The sequence below is a fragment of the Rhinoderma darwinii genome, chromosome 11 (genome assembly GCF_050947455.1).
Source record: "Rhinoderma darwinii isolate aRhiDar2 chromosome 11, aRhiDar2.hap1, whole genome shotgun sequence".
NCBI classification, from domain to species: Eukaryota; Metazoa; Chordata; class Amphibia; order Anura; family Rhinodermatidae; genus Rhinoderma; species Rhinoderma darwinii.
Genome location: NC_134697.1, coordinates 19,897,617 through 19,911,764, shown reverse-complemented (window position 1 = coordinate 19,911,764; position 14,148 = coordinate 19,897,617). Strand labels below are relative to the sequence as shown.

The 14,148-nt window shown below is 39.9% G+C and overlaps 1 protein-coding gene across 1 annotated transcript in view; it reads left to right on the top strand.

The window, feature by feature from the left end:
* ADAM12 (ADAM metallopeptidase domain 12) overlaps positions 1–14,148 on the top strand; it is a 407,169-nt gene that overhangs the window by 372,307 nt on the left and 20,714 nt on the right. Inside the window, exons 20-21 of the mRNA XM_075843108.1 lie at positions 1,755–1,857; positions 3,125–3,301. Coding sequence (XP_075699223.1) covers positions 1,755–1,857; positions 3,125–3,301 — 280 coding nt within the window. The remainder of the gene's footprint in view (positions 1–1,754; positions 1,858–3,124; positions 3,302–14,148) is intronic.

The following is a 14,148-nucleotide window of genomic DNA, read 5'->3' as shown; positions in this document are numbered from 1 at the left end:
TGGTTAGGAAACCCAATTTCTTATACCCTATTAAGGAATTATCCACTACCGGACAGCTGATGACCGGATATCCACCGGATAGGTCATAAGTATATGATCAGTGCGTGTCCTACACCCGGACCCCGCACCGATCAGCTGCTCCGGCTGCCTCAGGACACCGGACATCCATGACGAAAGCAGATTGCTTCTGTCACAGAATAACGGCTGAGCTGCTACTATTCAATTGAGTACCGGTGGATATGTCATCAGTTGTCGAGTAGTGGAAAACCCCTTTAATAGATGGGGTCCCCTATTCATTTATTAACCAGTACAGAGAGTGGGTACAAGCAACTTCCCTCACTCTGGAATACCTGGCACATCTATGCATTACACGGACAGATAATTGATTTCAGCAAGTACTGTGTAATATTTAATTTCTCCTCTGTAGGCGCTGCAGGGAAACTTAAAAATTGCTGCTGGGTTCTCCCAACAGATTACAAATGATCGTAACACCCTGCATCAGAACATGCTGCAATCGGCTGTGACAAAAAGATTTGTCCAAAGCCGAGTCATTCTCTTTTGTCAAGTTCTTAAGCAACTAAATTTTGTATTTTCATGTTCTTCTCAGTCTTCCACACCATCAACTATATAAGGTAGGCATTACAACCCCTATAGGTGTCGTCACCCAGCTTTTCAAGTCTCGTGAATGTCAAATCCGCCTAGTTATGTAGCAAAGTAGGGTTGGGACATACTTTTATATAACCAGACAAATTGTCATTCAAATGTCTGGGGATGCAGAGTGACAACTATGCTTGAGAAAGGCTCTGAGGAGCTGAAACGTCGCATGGGTGAATTAAAGAAAAAGTTCCCTTTTCGGATGTGCTGTCTGTATCTCCCTCCTCTATAACTATTATGGGAACTGTCGTGACCGTCATGTTGGTTTTCACCTAGAAAAGCCAGATTATATGACCTGGATGGGTAAATTTGAAAAATGTGAGCAAAGAGATTAACCCAAGGTTCATAATAAAGGGGTAAACATGCACCAAATCCTCCTGTCCCCGGTGGATAGAGGTGTGGTGGGGTTAACCAGCACAGGAGGAGTGCCCATTGTAATCTTTGCAATTGGGCCCCAACATCATTATGTACACCCCCTGTCTGTGGCTGGTAATATTTCAAAGCTTGGTTCGAAAATCCTATATGAGAGTAGAAGTCCACATAATTTGGGGCATTTTTACTGAAAAGAATGGCGTATAGCGTGTGCACTTGTGTGAAATGCATCTAAAATGTTTAGACAAATCTAAACCAAGATCACCACGTCTTCTCTAATATAAAATGCAACAAATGACCTGCCACGTTACATTCCATTTTTTTCTGCAAAGCAAATTGTCCAAAAATACTACAAAAAATAAGACTGACAGATTTTTTTTCTACGGCTCCAGCTTGTGGTTAAGAATTTGCAGGTATCTGGCTAACCCTTGATCGAAACCTGGTCAACTGAACTGTGGCCTCCATATTTGAGACCATTATTGGCCAGGCCTTCCATTCATTAGAACGGTCTCTTGTGTGTTATAAAAGACACTTTGCCACAGATTGCAGAAGCCAATTTACCAGGCTACTGGCTTCCAAAAAAATCTATATTTATTTTCAGTCCTACAAGAGTATTTGATCATTTTTACTGCCGTTGTTTGCTATGGTGAATAAAAATGAAGAGACCCTTCACAGTGTCACTCATGAGTGAAGTTCTTCTTTGTCGTATTCAATTATTTATATTGCAGGTCAGCGAGTCCATCAAGACCGGGCTGCTCAAATGAAGCTAATGAAGAATATAGCACAAAGCTGTGCAAACAACTGCTGAGCAAGTCCTTGCAGGTCCAGGAGGTGAGTGTGACCTCCATACTTATTGCTGCCATGTGTCGTGTAATATCCAAGTGACAGTCCATCAAAATCAACTGAATGCACTGCTGGAAGCATTATATTCATGGTCAAGTGGATCCTATCTGCGTCCAATAGTCTGATGCTGGTACTGGTGATAATCTGGAATTGACAGAGCAGAGATAACCAATAAAGGTGTATTTACAGGAGTCGTGTTTTTTTGGGCTCGGTTATTGCCACAATTTTCACTTAAAAAAGAATGAATAAAAAAATGATTGTAGCATATTGCATGTTCGTGTATTCACATGTTGCGGATTTTGCCATAATGTCTGCAACTTGTGGATAACCTTAGGATCATTTGCATTCTTTCTATTGGCATGATTAAATCTTACACCTTTCACATTAGACCCTGGCTCCATAGCGATAATACATATGTCCTGCCTTACCTTTCCTCTTATCTAAACATATCCAGAGATGTGTGGCACAAGATGACCAGCTTTAAAAAAAAAAAAAAAAAAAAAGTTTTGCGATCCTCTGTCACAAGATGTCTATGCTATGTGTGTCTATGTGGCCACCCAGTGGTTGTGATATGAATTGCAGCCTGTCACGAGTTTTGCTATCATGTCGCGATATTGTATTGAAATGGTTTCATGAGAAATTGGAGTCAAAGGTAAGGTTGGGCACATCTGTACACACCACAGCATTGTCAGATTTTTTTGTGAACGCAAAATGTAGACATGCATTGTCATACGCTCCACAATAGAATAATATTACCGGTGATAACGCACAGCATTTTACAGGTTTTTATCACTGTGGATCTGCGGGATTATGCTACATTTATACACAGTTTATATGTTGCAGATTTTTAGTTGCGGAATCCACACCGCAAATCCTTAAAGTACATTACACTACAAGTGAATATGGTATTACGAACCCCCTTCACATGTAGTGCCAAATATCTGTAGCAGATTATTGTATAAAGCACGCCCTATATGTTTGGGATTTTTCTCCCCATGGAGTCATAATAAAATTACATGTGATATTGTCCGTCTGCAATATAAAATTTCAGCTTCATTTTTCAGATATATTTTTAACTTAAGGTTCCAACTTAATTGGTTGCTATTGGCGACTGCGCCACATTTCCTCTGCACCAGTTTGATAGATTTCCCCCAGTTTTACTTTAGAACAGGGACTTTAGGGACACTTTATTCTATTTATGCTCCTGGAGAATCATTCTTTTTCTGGTTACAAAAAATAACTATATCATCTGCAGGATGGGAAACCACACCGATTGCCGCGTTATCAACACGTTGACATTAGTTATCCAGTAGGAATACTTGAATCCCCTGAGCACAATGTCCACCGCCAGCCACAACGTCCACCTCAACCCATCCAGAAGAATGTGCCCGCTCTACTACTTCCAGCAAAACCATCCCTCCGAAGCATACAGGTATGTGCTAACATGGCCAAAATAAGGCCGAATTATAACCTCAGTATTATGGCTGAAAGACCCGTGCTGATATTCTCATATCCTAATATGTGTGATCGGTGGGATGCCCCATCCCTGGTAGAGCAGTGGGCATGCATGCGTGTCATTCTCAATGATAGTCTACGTGAGTTGGCTGTTTTGCTATATACCATTGATTATAATGGAAAGACTAGGAACTCATGTACTTGGATTCAGTGGGGAAGTAATATGCCATAAATGTCTGTGATGGGAAAGTGCATTTAAATTATAAATCGTGAAGAGAAAAATTCCACGGCGCTCACCATCTAGTAAAAAAAACACCTTTTCTTTTTATTTGCATATTGCAGGAATGGGATGTTGACATTTACAGCCGTTCTGCGTTCCATTCCTCTGTTGTTCCTCCTGGAAATGTGTGTATAAATTGTCTACTGGGTGCTGCCATTCCCTTTGTCAATAGCGTGTGGCCCTTCAAAGCCTGACAGTGTCCAATCCTCTCTTACAATATCAGACTGTGTAGGGACACATTCCATTGACAAGGTGAATGGTAACTCCCAGTAGTTAATGTATTCATAAATTTCCAGGAGGAATAACAGAGGAGCGGTACAACGTAGAGTTCTAAGAAAAGATGCCCTTTTTTTTTTAATGAGGAATACAAGTATTTACTAATTGAAGAGAGCTGACGTGTCCTCCTTAATAAAATCAGCCTGCAAATTTTGATTGACCTGGCCAGTGGCATCATTTATTTCAAGCAGCAGTCATTGACGGCTAGAAGTATTGTCCCGCTATTCATTTTTATGTGTCATAAAGACAAGTCAGAGGTTAAAATCAGTAGGTAACCATGAGCTGGGACTCTCAGGGATTCCTAGAATGAAAACCCATTTTTACATACCCAATTAGCGAATTCTAAGTTAAAACAGGGGGTCCTCCATCTATTAGCAGAGAGTGGATATAAAGGGAATGTCTCTCTCTCTCTCTCTCTGGGTGACCTGGCATGTCCGTGCATTACACAGAAAGACCATTGATTTCTATAGGAATTGTGTAATGCTGCATTTCTCCTCTGGAGGCGCTCCAGGGAAATTGAACATTTACTGCTGGGTTCCCCCACATATTACTGATATTTGTTGGGAGTCCCAGGACCCTTGTGATCAGTTTATCATCAAGGACCCCTTCTAACAAAAAAGAACAAAGTGGACTCTAATCTCGTACACATCCACCGCTGCCTTAGGAGGGATTGTGACGCTTTAAAGCTGTAGATCAATGCAATATTACATAAACTACCAATATATTCCCCCAAAAAACAAACCAGTTGTGACTTCTGTAGAGAAAGAAGAAAGAAATGTCACATAAATGTATATTTCAGCAATTCCAAAGTTTTGTGATCGTGAAAAACAATCAGGTTTTATCCAAACTTCTCTTCATTGAGCATTCATAACGGGACAGAAACCGGAATCTATGCATTAAAGCATCAAAAGTCGGTTTAATCTACATTTTCCTTCAGTGATTTAGTCTACAGAATAAGAGAATGATCATTACTTATTTATGAGGTGCCGAAATATTCCCCCGCACGGCATAAAAAGACAGTGAAGTGATGGCTGTTGTGGAGCAGAACCTGCTGAGTGCCCACTTCTCGATTTCCTCACTGACAAGTTTACGTTATAGAAGGGCTCGCGCACACGGCCGTATTATAGTTATGTACAAACTCCGAGTTTTATGGAGCCATGAAACGCTGATATGGGATCTTACTGTACCTCCCAACAGTGATGCCATTTGGGCCCCATAAAATACAATGGTCAGGTCCCCCTGGGGTACCTCCCATCCTTCATCTAGTAGCCCATATGTATCTTTGAGAAGTAAGGATGTTTTGGGGAGGGGATCACATGATCATTATGAAGAGGAAAGATACTGTCGGTCTCTGTGGGAGGAAAGGGAGAAGAAATAAGACGATCTTTAACTTCTTAAGATTGCGACCTATTTTGAAACTTCAGGACGGAGCAATTTTGTAAAATTTTCATCGTGGCATTCCGCAACTTTTTTTTTATATTCCCGTTGATAGAGCCATAAGATGGGCTTGTTTCTTTTGCGGAACTAGTATTTTTTATTCACAATATTTCGGGATGATTTCAGGATGGATATAATAAATTTTTTAACATTTTTATTAATATTTGGGGTTAAGGGGGAAAAAAACAGAAATTCCACCATTTTTTATGCTATTTACCAAGTGGTATAAATGTCGATACAATTGCAGTGATACTGAATATGTTCTTTTAGGTTTTGCAATATAAAAGCATGTTTTATGGGAAAAAAAATGACAGGTATAACGTTTTATTTTTTCGGCAAGGTTGCCGTATGTGATCTTGTATTATGTGGTACGAGTTCTAATTTTCAATGGCACCATTTTGGTTTGCATAAACTTATTGAATGAGGGTTATTTTATGGGGAATTAAAAAAAAAAAAAAAAAAGCAAATCTCCCATCATTTTTGTTTACAACATTCATCGTGCGGTATAAATGATATGTTCTCTTTAATCTACAGACAATTACGATTTCGGCAATACCTTATATGTATTTCTTTCTATAGTTTTAGCATTTTTATAAAACGCCCTTAAGATTTCTGAACGTGGGGGTACAACAAAACACATGTGGTACTTGTATTGTGGCGTTCAGCCTTACGATGGTCATTTCCTAGAACACTCAGATCCGTTCCTATAGCTCTCGTTCAGTGTGCGGCACGCTGCAGTCATAAAATATAACTGGTGACAATCCCTGCAAGAACTTCCTGCATCGGGCTGCGCTGCGGGGAAATTGGGTAATATCTTCTTAAGTGTTCCTGGAATTACTGCAGAATATCAGACACTTCTGGGTTATTTGGTTTCTATGATGCATCTCACCAAATATCTAGTGATGCTGAAAAATGGAAAATTTTACTGATCAGATTTTCCTGGAAAAGTGCAGCTACGGGATTTACTTAGTGATTTTATATATACGATCACCAGGCAGACCCTTTTATTTTAGGGCATCAACTAGGGCTCACATCTAGGGTCAGGGAAATGTAGGTATAAAAGACTGAAGTGATATGGGTCAAATCGAATAAATAATAGGAGGAAAGAACAGGCTGGATTGCTGTCTGATCCTTCTGTGTCCCCAAGATAAGCAGCACCAGAGGTGTCTAAAAGCCACTTATCTCCCTCCTTGTAGAAAAATAGCACGCCAGTTTGACCAAGCTGAGTCAGCAACTGCTTGAAGAGCGATCATTTGTCCGACAGCTATCTTATATCTTTGACCAGCTTTCCCCCACTTGCCACGACACTACTACTACTTGCAGATGCCACTGGAAGGAGTTAACTGCATACAGATAAATACATCTCCTATTGAGTTAAATACTAAGTGTATAAATTTATATGCAGATAGCTCCCTCTAGTGGTGGCTGCAGGTAGCCAGAATTATATCATTTAAGTTAGAAAAACAGAGCTCCCCTTTATAGGTACATTATAACATTATTCAGCACAGAATTTTGACCATCAGAACAGAATGTTTGACTTTAATAAAGCCATAGTACATTTGTGTGTGTTGTATGTATTGTATGTTGGTATTGAGCTCTGTATGCCCACATTGGTTGCAGGAAAATTTGGAAATGAACATCAGGTTGCCAATGATCAAGTGGATTATCTGACGGCGAGACCTCAGTGCGCATTGGAGACTGCATGTCTGATAGTTTGTTGAGTAAAACATTGGGGCGTATGTACACCTCATTTCCGATATTGTACGGAAACTTGTCCTCTTCATCTTCAGAAGTTTTCTGGCGACACTGTGGTGATCGGATGTGTACGGGACGGCAATGAACAGTTGGTGGAGAATTGAGTGGAGCGCAGCCAACGACATTATTTTGAACGTTCGAAAGACAAAAGAAATGATGATTGATTTGGACAGGAAGAGTAGGGATATCACTCCAGTGGTTATAGGTGGCCATGGTGTGGAGAGTGTGGACAGTACTTAGTGCCCATATTGACCGGAAGCTTGATTGGGGTACAAATGTACAGGGTGGGCCATTTATATGGATACACCTAAATAAAATGGGAATGGTTGGTGATATTAACTTCCTGTTTGTGGCACATTAGTATATGGGAGGGGGGAAACTTTTCAAGCTGGGTGTTGACCATGGCGGCCATTTTCAAGTCTGCCATTTTGTATCCAACTTTAGTTTTTTCAATGGGAAGAGGGTCATGTGACACATCAAACTTATCGAGAATTTCACAAGAAAAACAATGGTGTGCTTGGTTTTAACGTTACTTTATTCTTTCATGAGTTATTTACAAGTTTCTGACCACTTATAAAATGTGTTCAAAGTGCTGCCCATTGTGTTGGATTGTCAATGCAACCCTCTTCTCCCACTCTTCACACACTGATAGCAACACCGCAGAAGAAATGCTAGCACAGGCTTCCAGTATCCGTAGTTTCAGTTGCTGCACATCTCGTATCTTCACAGCATAGACAATTGCCTTCAGATGACCCCAAAGATAAAAGTCTAAGGGGGTCAGGTCGGGAGGCATTTCTTCTGTGGTGTTGCTATCAGTGTGTGAAGAGTGGGAGAAGAGGGTTGCATTGACACTCTCATCCATTTTTTGAGGTGGATGAGGCACAGCGCAGCACTTTTAGCCAGAGATCTGTACAGTTACGTTGCAAACTGCCATAGGCCTCTACAATAAATCATTGGCAGGGAGAGATGAATGTGGGAATCATTAATATTACACATAGAAGGACAAGTATTGCTGGTGTTTCTGCTGTAGGCAGGTACATTTTATTTATTGTATTATTGTCTTTTTATGTCATGATTTAATGTTTTTATGTTTATTGTATTGTGTTTTTTATGTGATTACGTAATGCTGTAACACAATCATTTTACCTGTTGGGGATGAATAAATCTATCTATCTACAATATCTATCTATCCATCCATCCATCCATCCATCTATCATATCTATCTATCTATCTATCTATCTATCTACAATATCTATCTATCTATCTACAATATCTATCTATCTATCTATCTATCTATCTATCTATCTATCTATCTATCTATCTATCTATCTATCTATCTATCTATCTATCTGTCTATCCATCCATCCATCCATCCATCTATCTATCTATCTACAATATCTATCTATCTATCTACAATATCTATCTATCTATCTATCTATCTATCTATCTATCTATCTATCTATCTATCTACAGTATCTATCGTTATCGTATCTCTTATCTATATATAGTATCCATCTATCTACAGTATCTATCTATCTATCTATCTATCTATCTATCGATCTATCGATCTATCTATCGATCTACAGTATCTATCTTATCTATTGCATCTATCTATCTACAGTATCTATCTACAGTATCTATGAATCTACAGTATCTATCTATCACATATCTATCTACAATATCTATCTACAATATCTATCATTATATGGACAGTGTATAGAAGTATTTGAGCACTGTATGGCAGTATTAGTTGCGCTCCAAATACACATATACAAATGTATATAGGAGAATGGGATGGTAGGACATGGGCAACACGATGACAAGCTACTCTGGAGTCTGCCAACTATGCTAGTAAGTAGCACATGGGTATAGTAACTCCAGAAAGTAGTGTGCCCAAGGAAAAGTTAGCAAAACTGCTGCGTGGCAAGAGATTACATTGTGGTGCCTAATGTACAACCAGCCTTTGTGATGCCAAATCTTTTTCTGTTTTGACTGGTGTTTTCATTAAAAGCAGCACTAGCGGTACCCTCTTTATGCAGTTGTATAGTTTGCATTTAATAGACATTACATTTACATTTCTAAACACTGAGGCGGCACATAAGGTATCCCAGGCTCATTGTGATGTACAGTAATTCCTTGCATAATATAATTTACCCTTAAGGTTGGCTCCCGGTAGTGCTCAGTAGAAGTCCATTTGCTCCGAAGTACCCGCAATCAGAACACCTCTCCCCGGGCAGCGTATGGCGTGGTTGCCAAGTGGCACGGTTCCCATCGGAGCGCTGCGCTTTTACAAACAGACTGACGTCTTATTTTCTTTCTTGTCATGTTTAGAGACTTCCTAAGTATGTAATATATCCTTTTTACGTATCTAATATTCTGTCTCCAAACAATTACAGATAAGCAAAATATGTTTGTACAGTCTTATCATGCAGGAAGCCGGTGATTACACTGTTTATGACAATAGCGCAAGCGGACAAAGTGAATGGGAAAGGGGAAAAATGGAAATAAGAGTTTGGAAAAAATACAATCCATCATTTAAAATTACCAATTTTCTCAAAAATGCTTTAAATGATCAAAAGACGATCTCAAGTAACAGCCCGAGCAGTGAATTTGGTGATGTTCACATCTCTGTTGCAGATTCCGTAAAATTACACGGTAAAAATAGCGCTGCATGCACCTCTATTTTTCCTGTCAAAATGATGGACTCTATTATAAGTCAATGGGGTCCGTCGGGTGCCGCTGGTATCTGTTGTGCGACGTTATAAATGGAAGTCGCTATGCAGATGTAAACAGAGCTTTAAGAATAGCTGGTAGATACTGTATGCTTAGCAGGAAGCCCAAGGAAGACGTGAAGCCCAAATGTATGAATAGTAATGTATATTGATGTATATCAGCAAGTGCAAAACACTTGGGAGGTTTCTGGCAGCTGTTCGCTTTTTTTTTCTCCTTTTGACAATCCTTACATGTTAAAAGGGTTCCTCGACAATCAGATGATCACAAATTGTTCCCCAACTGTGATCCCAGCGATCTGCTGTAATCCGTGGGGAAACTTGGTAGTAAGTGTACAAGTTCCCTGCAGCGCCACCACAGGGGAAATTAGGTATTACACAGTGTCCATTCATGCCAATAGGATGTCTGTGTAATACTGGACAGGACAGGTCCTCCAGATCAAGAGACACTTTTTGTATACTCTGGCAAGGAGATCAGTATACTAAACCGAGGACTCCACTCTATTAACTTAGGATTTCTGAATACGGTATATGAAAATGTTTTGCTTTGTATTTTTTTTTTAACTAGACAACCACTTAAAAGAAAGAAGGTTAGCAGTTATCTAGAAGCATGACCCTAATGAACTATTTCGCCAGATTCAGTGGACTATTGGCTTACATTTCTGCATGCACATTAAAGATGACCAATACCCAAAAACAAAGTAAGATGAGCCAAATATCAAAAATATTAAAGGCTGTGTACACCTTTCAAAACGTGTTTCGTTTTTTTTGTATTTTTTTTTAGTACAAATATTTATCATTGGGAATGGTGCAACTTTGGAATTACATTTTATACACTACCGTTCAAAAGTTTAGGGTCACTTAGAAATTTCCTTATTTTTGAAAGAAAAGCACAGTTTTTTTCAATGAAGATAACATTAAATTAATCAGAAATACACTCTATACATTGTTAATGTGCTAAATGACTATTCTAGCTGCAAACGTCTGGTTTTTAATGCAATATCTACATAGGTGTATAGAGGCCCATTTCCAGCAACCATCACTCCAGTGTTCTAATGGTACATTATGTTTGCTAACTGTGTTAGAAGGCTAATGGATGATTAGAAAACACTTGAAAATCCTTGTGCAATTATGTTAGCACCGCTGTAAACAGTTTTGTGGTTTAGAGGAGCTATAAAACTGACCTTCCTTTGAGCTAGTTGAGAATCTGGAGCATTACATTTGTGGGTTCGATTAAACTCTCAAAATGGCTAGAAAAAGCGAGCTTTCATGTGAAACTCGACAGTCCATTCTTGTTCTTAGAAATGAAGGCTATTCCATGCGAGAAATTGCTAAGAAACTGAAGATTTCCTACAACGGTGTGTACTACTCCTTTCAGAGGACAGCATACACAGGCTCTAAACAGAGTAGAAAGAGAAGTGGGAAGCCCCGCTGCACAACTGAGCAACAAGACAAGTACATTAGAGTCTCTAGTTTGAGAAATAGACGCCTCACAGGTCCTCAACTGGCAGCTTCATTAAATAGTACCCGCAAAACGCCAGTGTCAACGTCTACAGTGAAGAGGCGACTCCAGGATGCTGGCCTTCAGGGCAGAGTGACAAAGAAAAAGCCATATCTGAGACTGGCTAATAAAAGGAAAAGATTAATATGGGCAAAAGCACACAGACATTGGACAGAGGAAGATTGGAAAAAAGTGTTATGGACAGACGAATCGAAGTTTGAGGTGTTTGGATAAGACAGAAAAAATTTTGTGAGATGCAGAACAACTGAAAAGATGCTGGAAGAGTGCCTGACGCCATCTGTCAAGCATGGTGGAGGTAATGTGATGGTCTGGGGTTGCTTTGGTGCTGGTAAAGTGGGAGATTTGTACAAGGTAAAAGGGATTTTGAATAAGGAAGGCTATCACTCCATTTTGCAACGCCATGCCATACCCTGTGGACAGCGCTTGATTGGAGCCAATTTCATCCTACAATAGGACAATGACCCAAAGCACACCTCCAAATGATGCAAGAACTATTTAGGGAAGAAGCCGGCAGCTGGTATTCTATCTGTAATGGAGTGGCCAGCGCATTCACCAGATCTCAACCCCATAGAGCTGTTGTGGGAGCAGCTTGACGGTATGGTACGCAAGAAGTGCCCATCAAGCCAATCCAACTTGTGGGAGGGGCTTCTGGAAGCATGGGGTGAAATTTCTCCCGATTACCTCAGCAAATTAACAGCTAGAATGCCAAAGGTCTGCAATGCTGTAATTGCTGCAAATGGAGCATTCTTTGACGAAAGCAAAGTTTGAAGGAGAAAATTATTATTTGAAATAAAAATCATTATTTCTAACCTTGTCAATGTCTTGACTATATTTTCTAGTAATTTTGCAACTCATTTGATAAATATAAGTGTGAGTTTTCATGGAAAACACAGAATTGTCTGGGTGACCACAAACTTTTGAACGGTAGTGTATAAAAAATATTTTTACTTTTTGAGATACAGCTACTTTGTATCCTGTATACAGAGCATTTGTATCTTGCGCTGAGACCTGAAACAGTCAGGTCAGCGGGACTGACGGGTTCAGTGACAGCGGGTCCTGTTTGATCCTCCTGTTATCGATCACATCTAAGTTCATAACTTAGATGTGATTGACACCAGGTGGATCCTGCATGTCCGAGACGGAATCTGTCCGTGCCGCTGACCTGACAGATTCAGGTCTTAGCGCACCATACGGCTGCTCTGTATACAGGATACAAAGCAGCTGTATCTGAAAAAGCTAAAATTATTTTTAATACAATGTAATTACAAAGTTGCACCAATCACACTGATAAAATGTTCTATTAAAATTTTTTTTTTTTCATAGGCGTACATAGCCTTTAAACTAGTTAAAGCAAACTAAAACTTGTCACACCAAAATTAAAAAGCCCTCATATGGCTTTGTAAATGGAAAAATAAAAAGTTATGGCTCTTGAGAGGCGGGGAGGAAAAAACTAAAATGCGGTGAGAAGAGCTTAACCAGGCACAGCGCCATTCTTATGAGTGTGGTTATGCCTGGTACTGCAGCCCAGCCAAGATCACGCTTTAAATTTCGTGTAAATTGATATTGCATCACTGTTCTTTATAGAAAGTCTCAAACTATAAATGTTTGGAGGACAGTTTTGGGATGTAAGATAAGTGCTAATCTATGCTGCTAAAAGACTGCAGCCTCCTCTACGCTCCTGGAATTAGATGACTTTAATATTCTTGTATTTCACAGAAGGGGGTACATTATATTACATATAAGACGGCGGAGAACAGCCTACTTTCTTCACTTACTCACTGGCAATTGCCATTTTGTTGGGGAAAATTGGTGCTTTCTATACCTCAGCAGCATAATTCCCACATCTTTTACATAAATGATAAGCCCAGCCTGATGGCGGTGCAGTAAATTGCCGGCAGCAGTATCCGTGGTCTCCTAGCTGCTGCTTGTACTTGTGGTTTTGGTACCTGTTTTCCTGATTGTTCGCCTGGAGAGCTGAACACATTAAACAACTGTTCTGAGCTGCTCACGCGGTACATTAAATGGAAGTGCTACATTACTGCTCGACCCACTGAGCTCGCCGGCTCTAAACACTCTCAGATCTGTAAATGTGAACCGGAGATTATTACAATAATACCGTCCAAACTGCGGTTGTTCTGGTAATTGACGTGCGGGAAGATGGAGGTTCAGGTAAAAAAGGTTTGTCATAAACGGTGTCCTGGTTTTATGTTAATAAAAGTCATTCATTGTATAGAGAAAAGTTCTGCAACTTTTTAATATACTTTGAGTATGGATTCATGATCAAGATCTCTGTTTGCTGTCAGTCAATGGAAACATTCTTCTTTACATCCAGAGGCTGAAAACTCTGTACAGATCTGATACTCACTGCTGAGAGTTTGCTACAATTGTGTCCTGTGAGCTAAACAGTTTGGACTTCAGGTTGATGCATTCGCTTCACTGATACTTTGTAGTAAACAGTCAGGACAGGAGGGAGATTAGCGCTGCGGATCGGCCAAGAGGTGGATGGTGACGCTTATCTCCCATGGAACATAGGATTGAGAATTTGAAGATCTAGTATGCCCTGATGACAAATGTCAGATGACATTTCTGTTTCCCCCATACATGTCTGTGGACATTTGATTGTCCACAGATCCCAGATGACTGGAGCTTTAGACCACCCATCTTGGCAGATATTATAATTTGTGTACAACTTAACAACTTATTATAGATTTGTTCTTTTGAAGGTATCCTAATACAGACAAAGCAGTTGCCTGTTTTCCAGAAACAGCGCCACTCTGGTATTGCAGCTCACTGCGTCTAGTTCACTTGCAGGCTGCAATACCAGA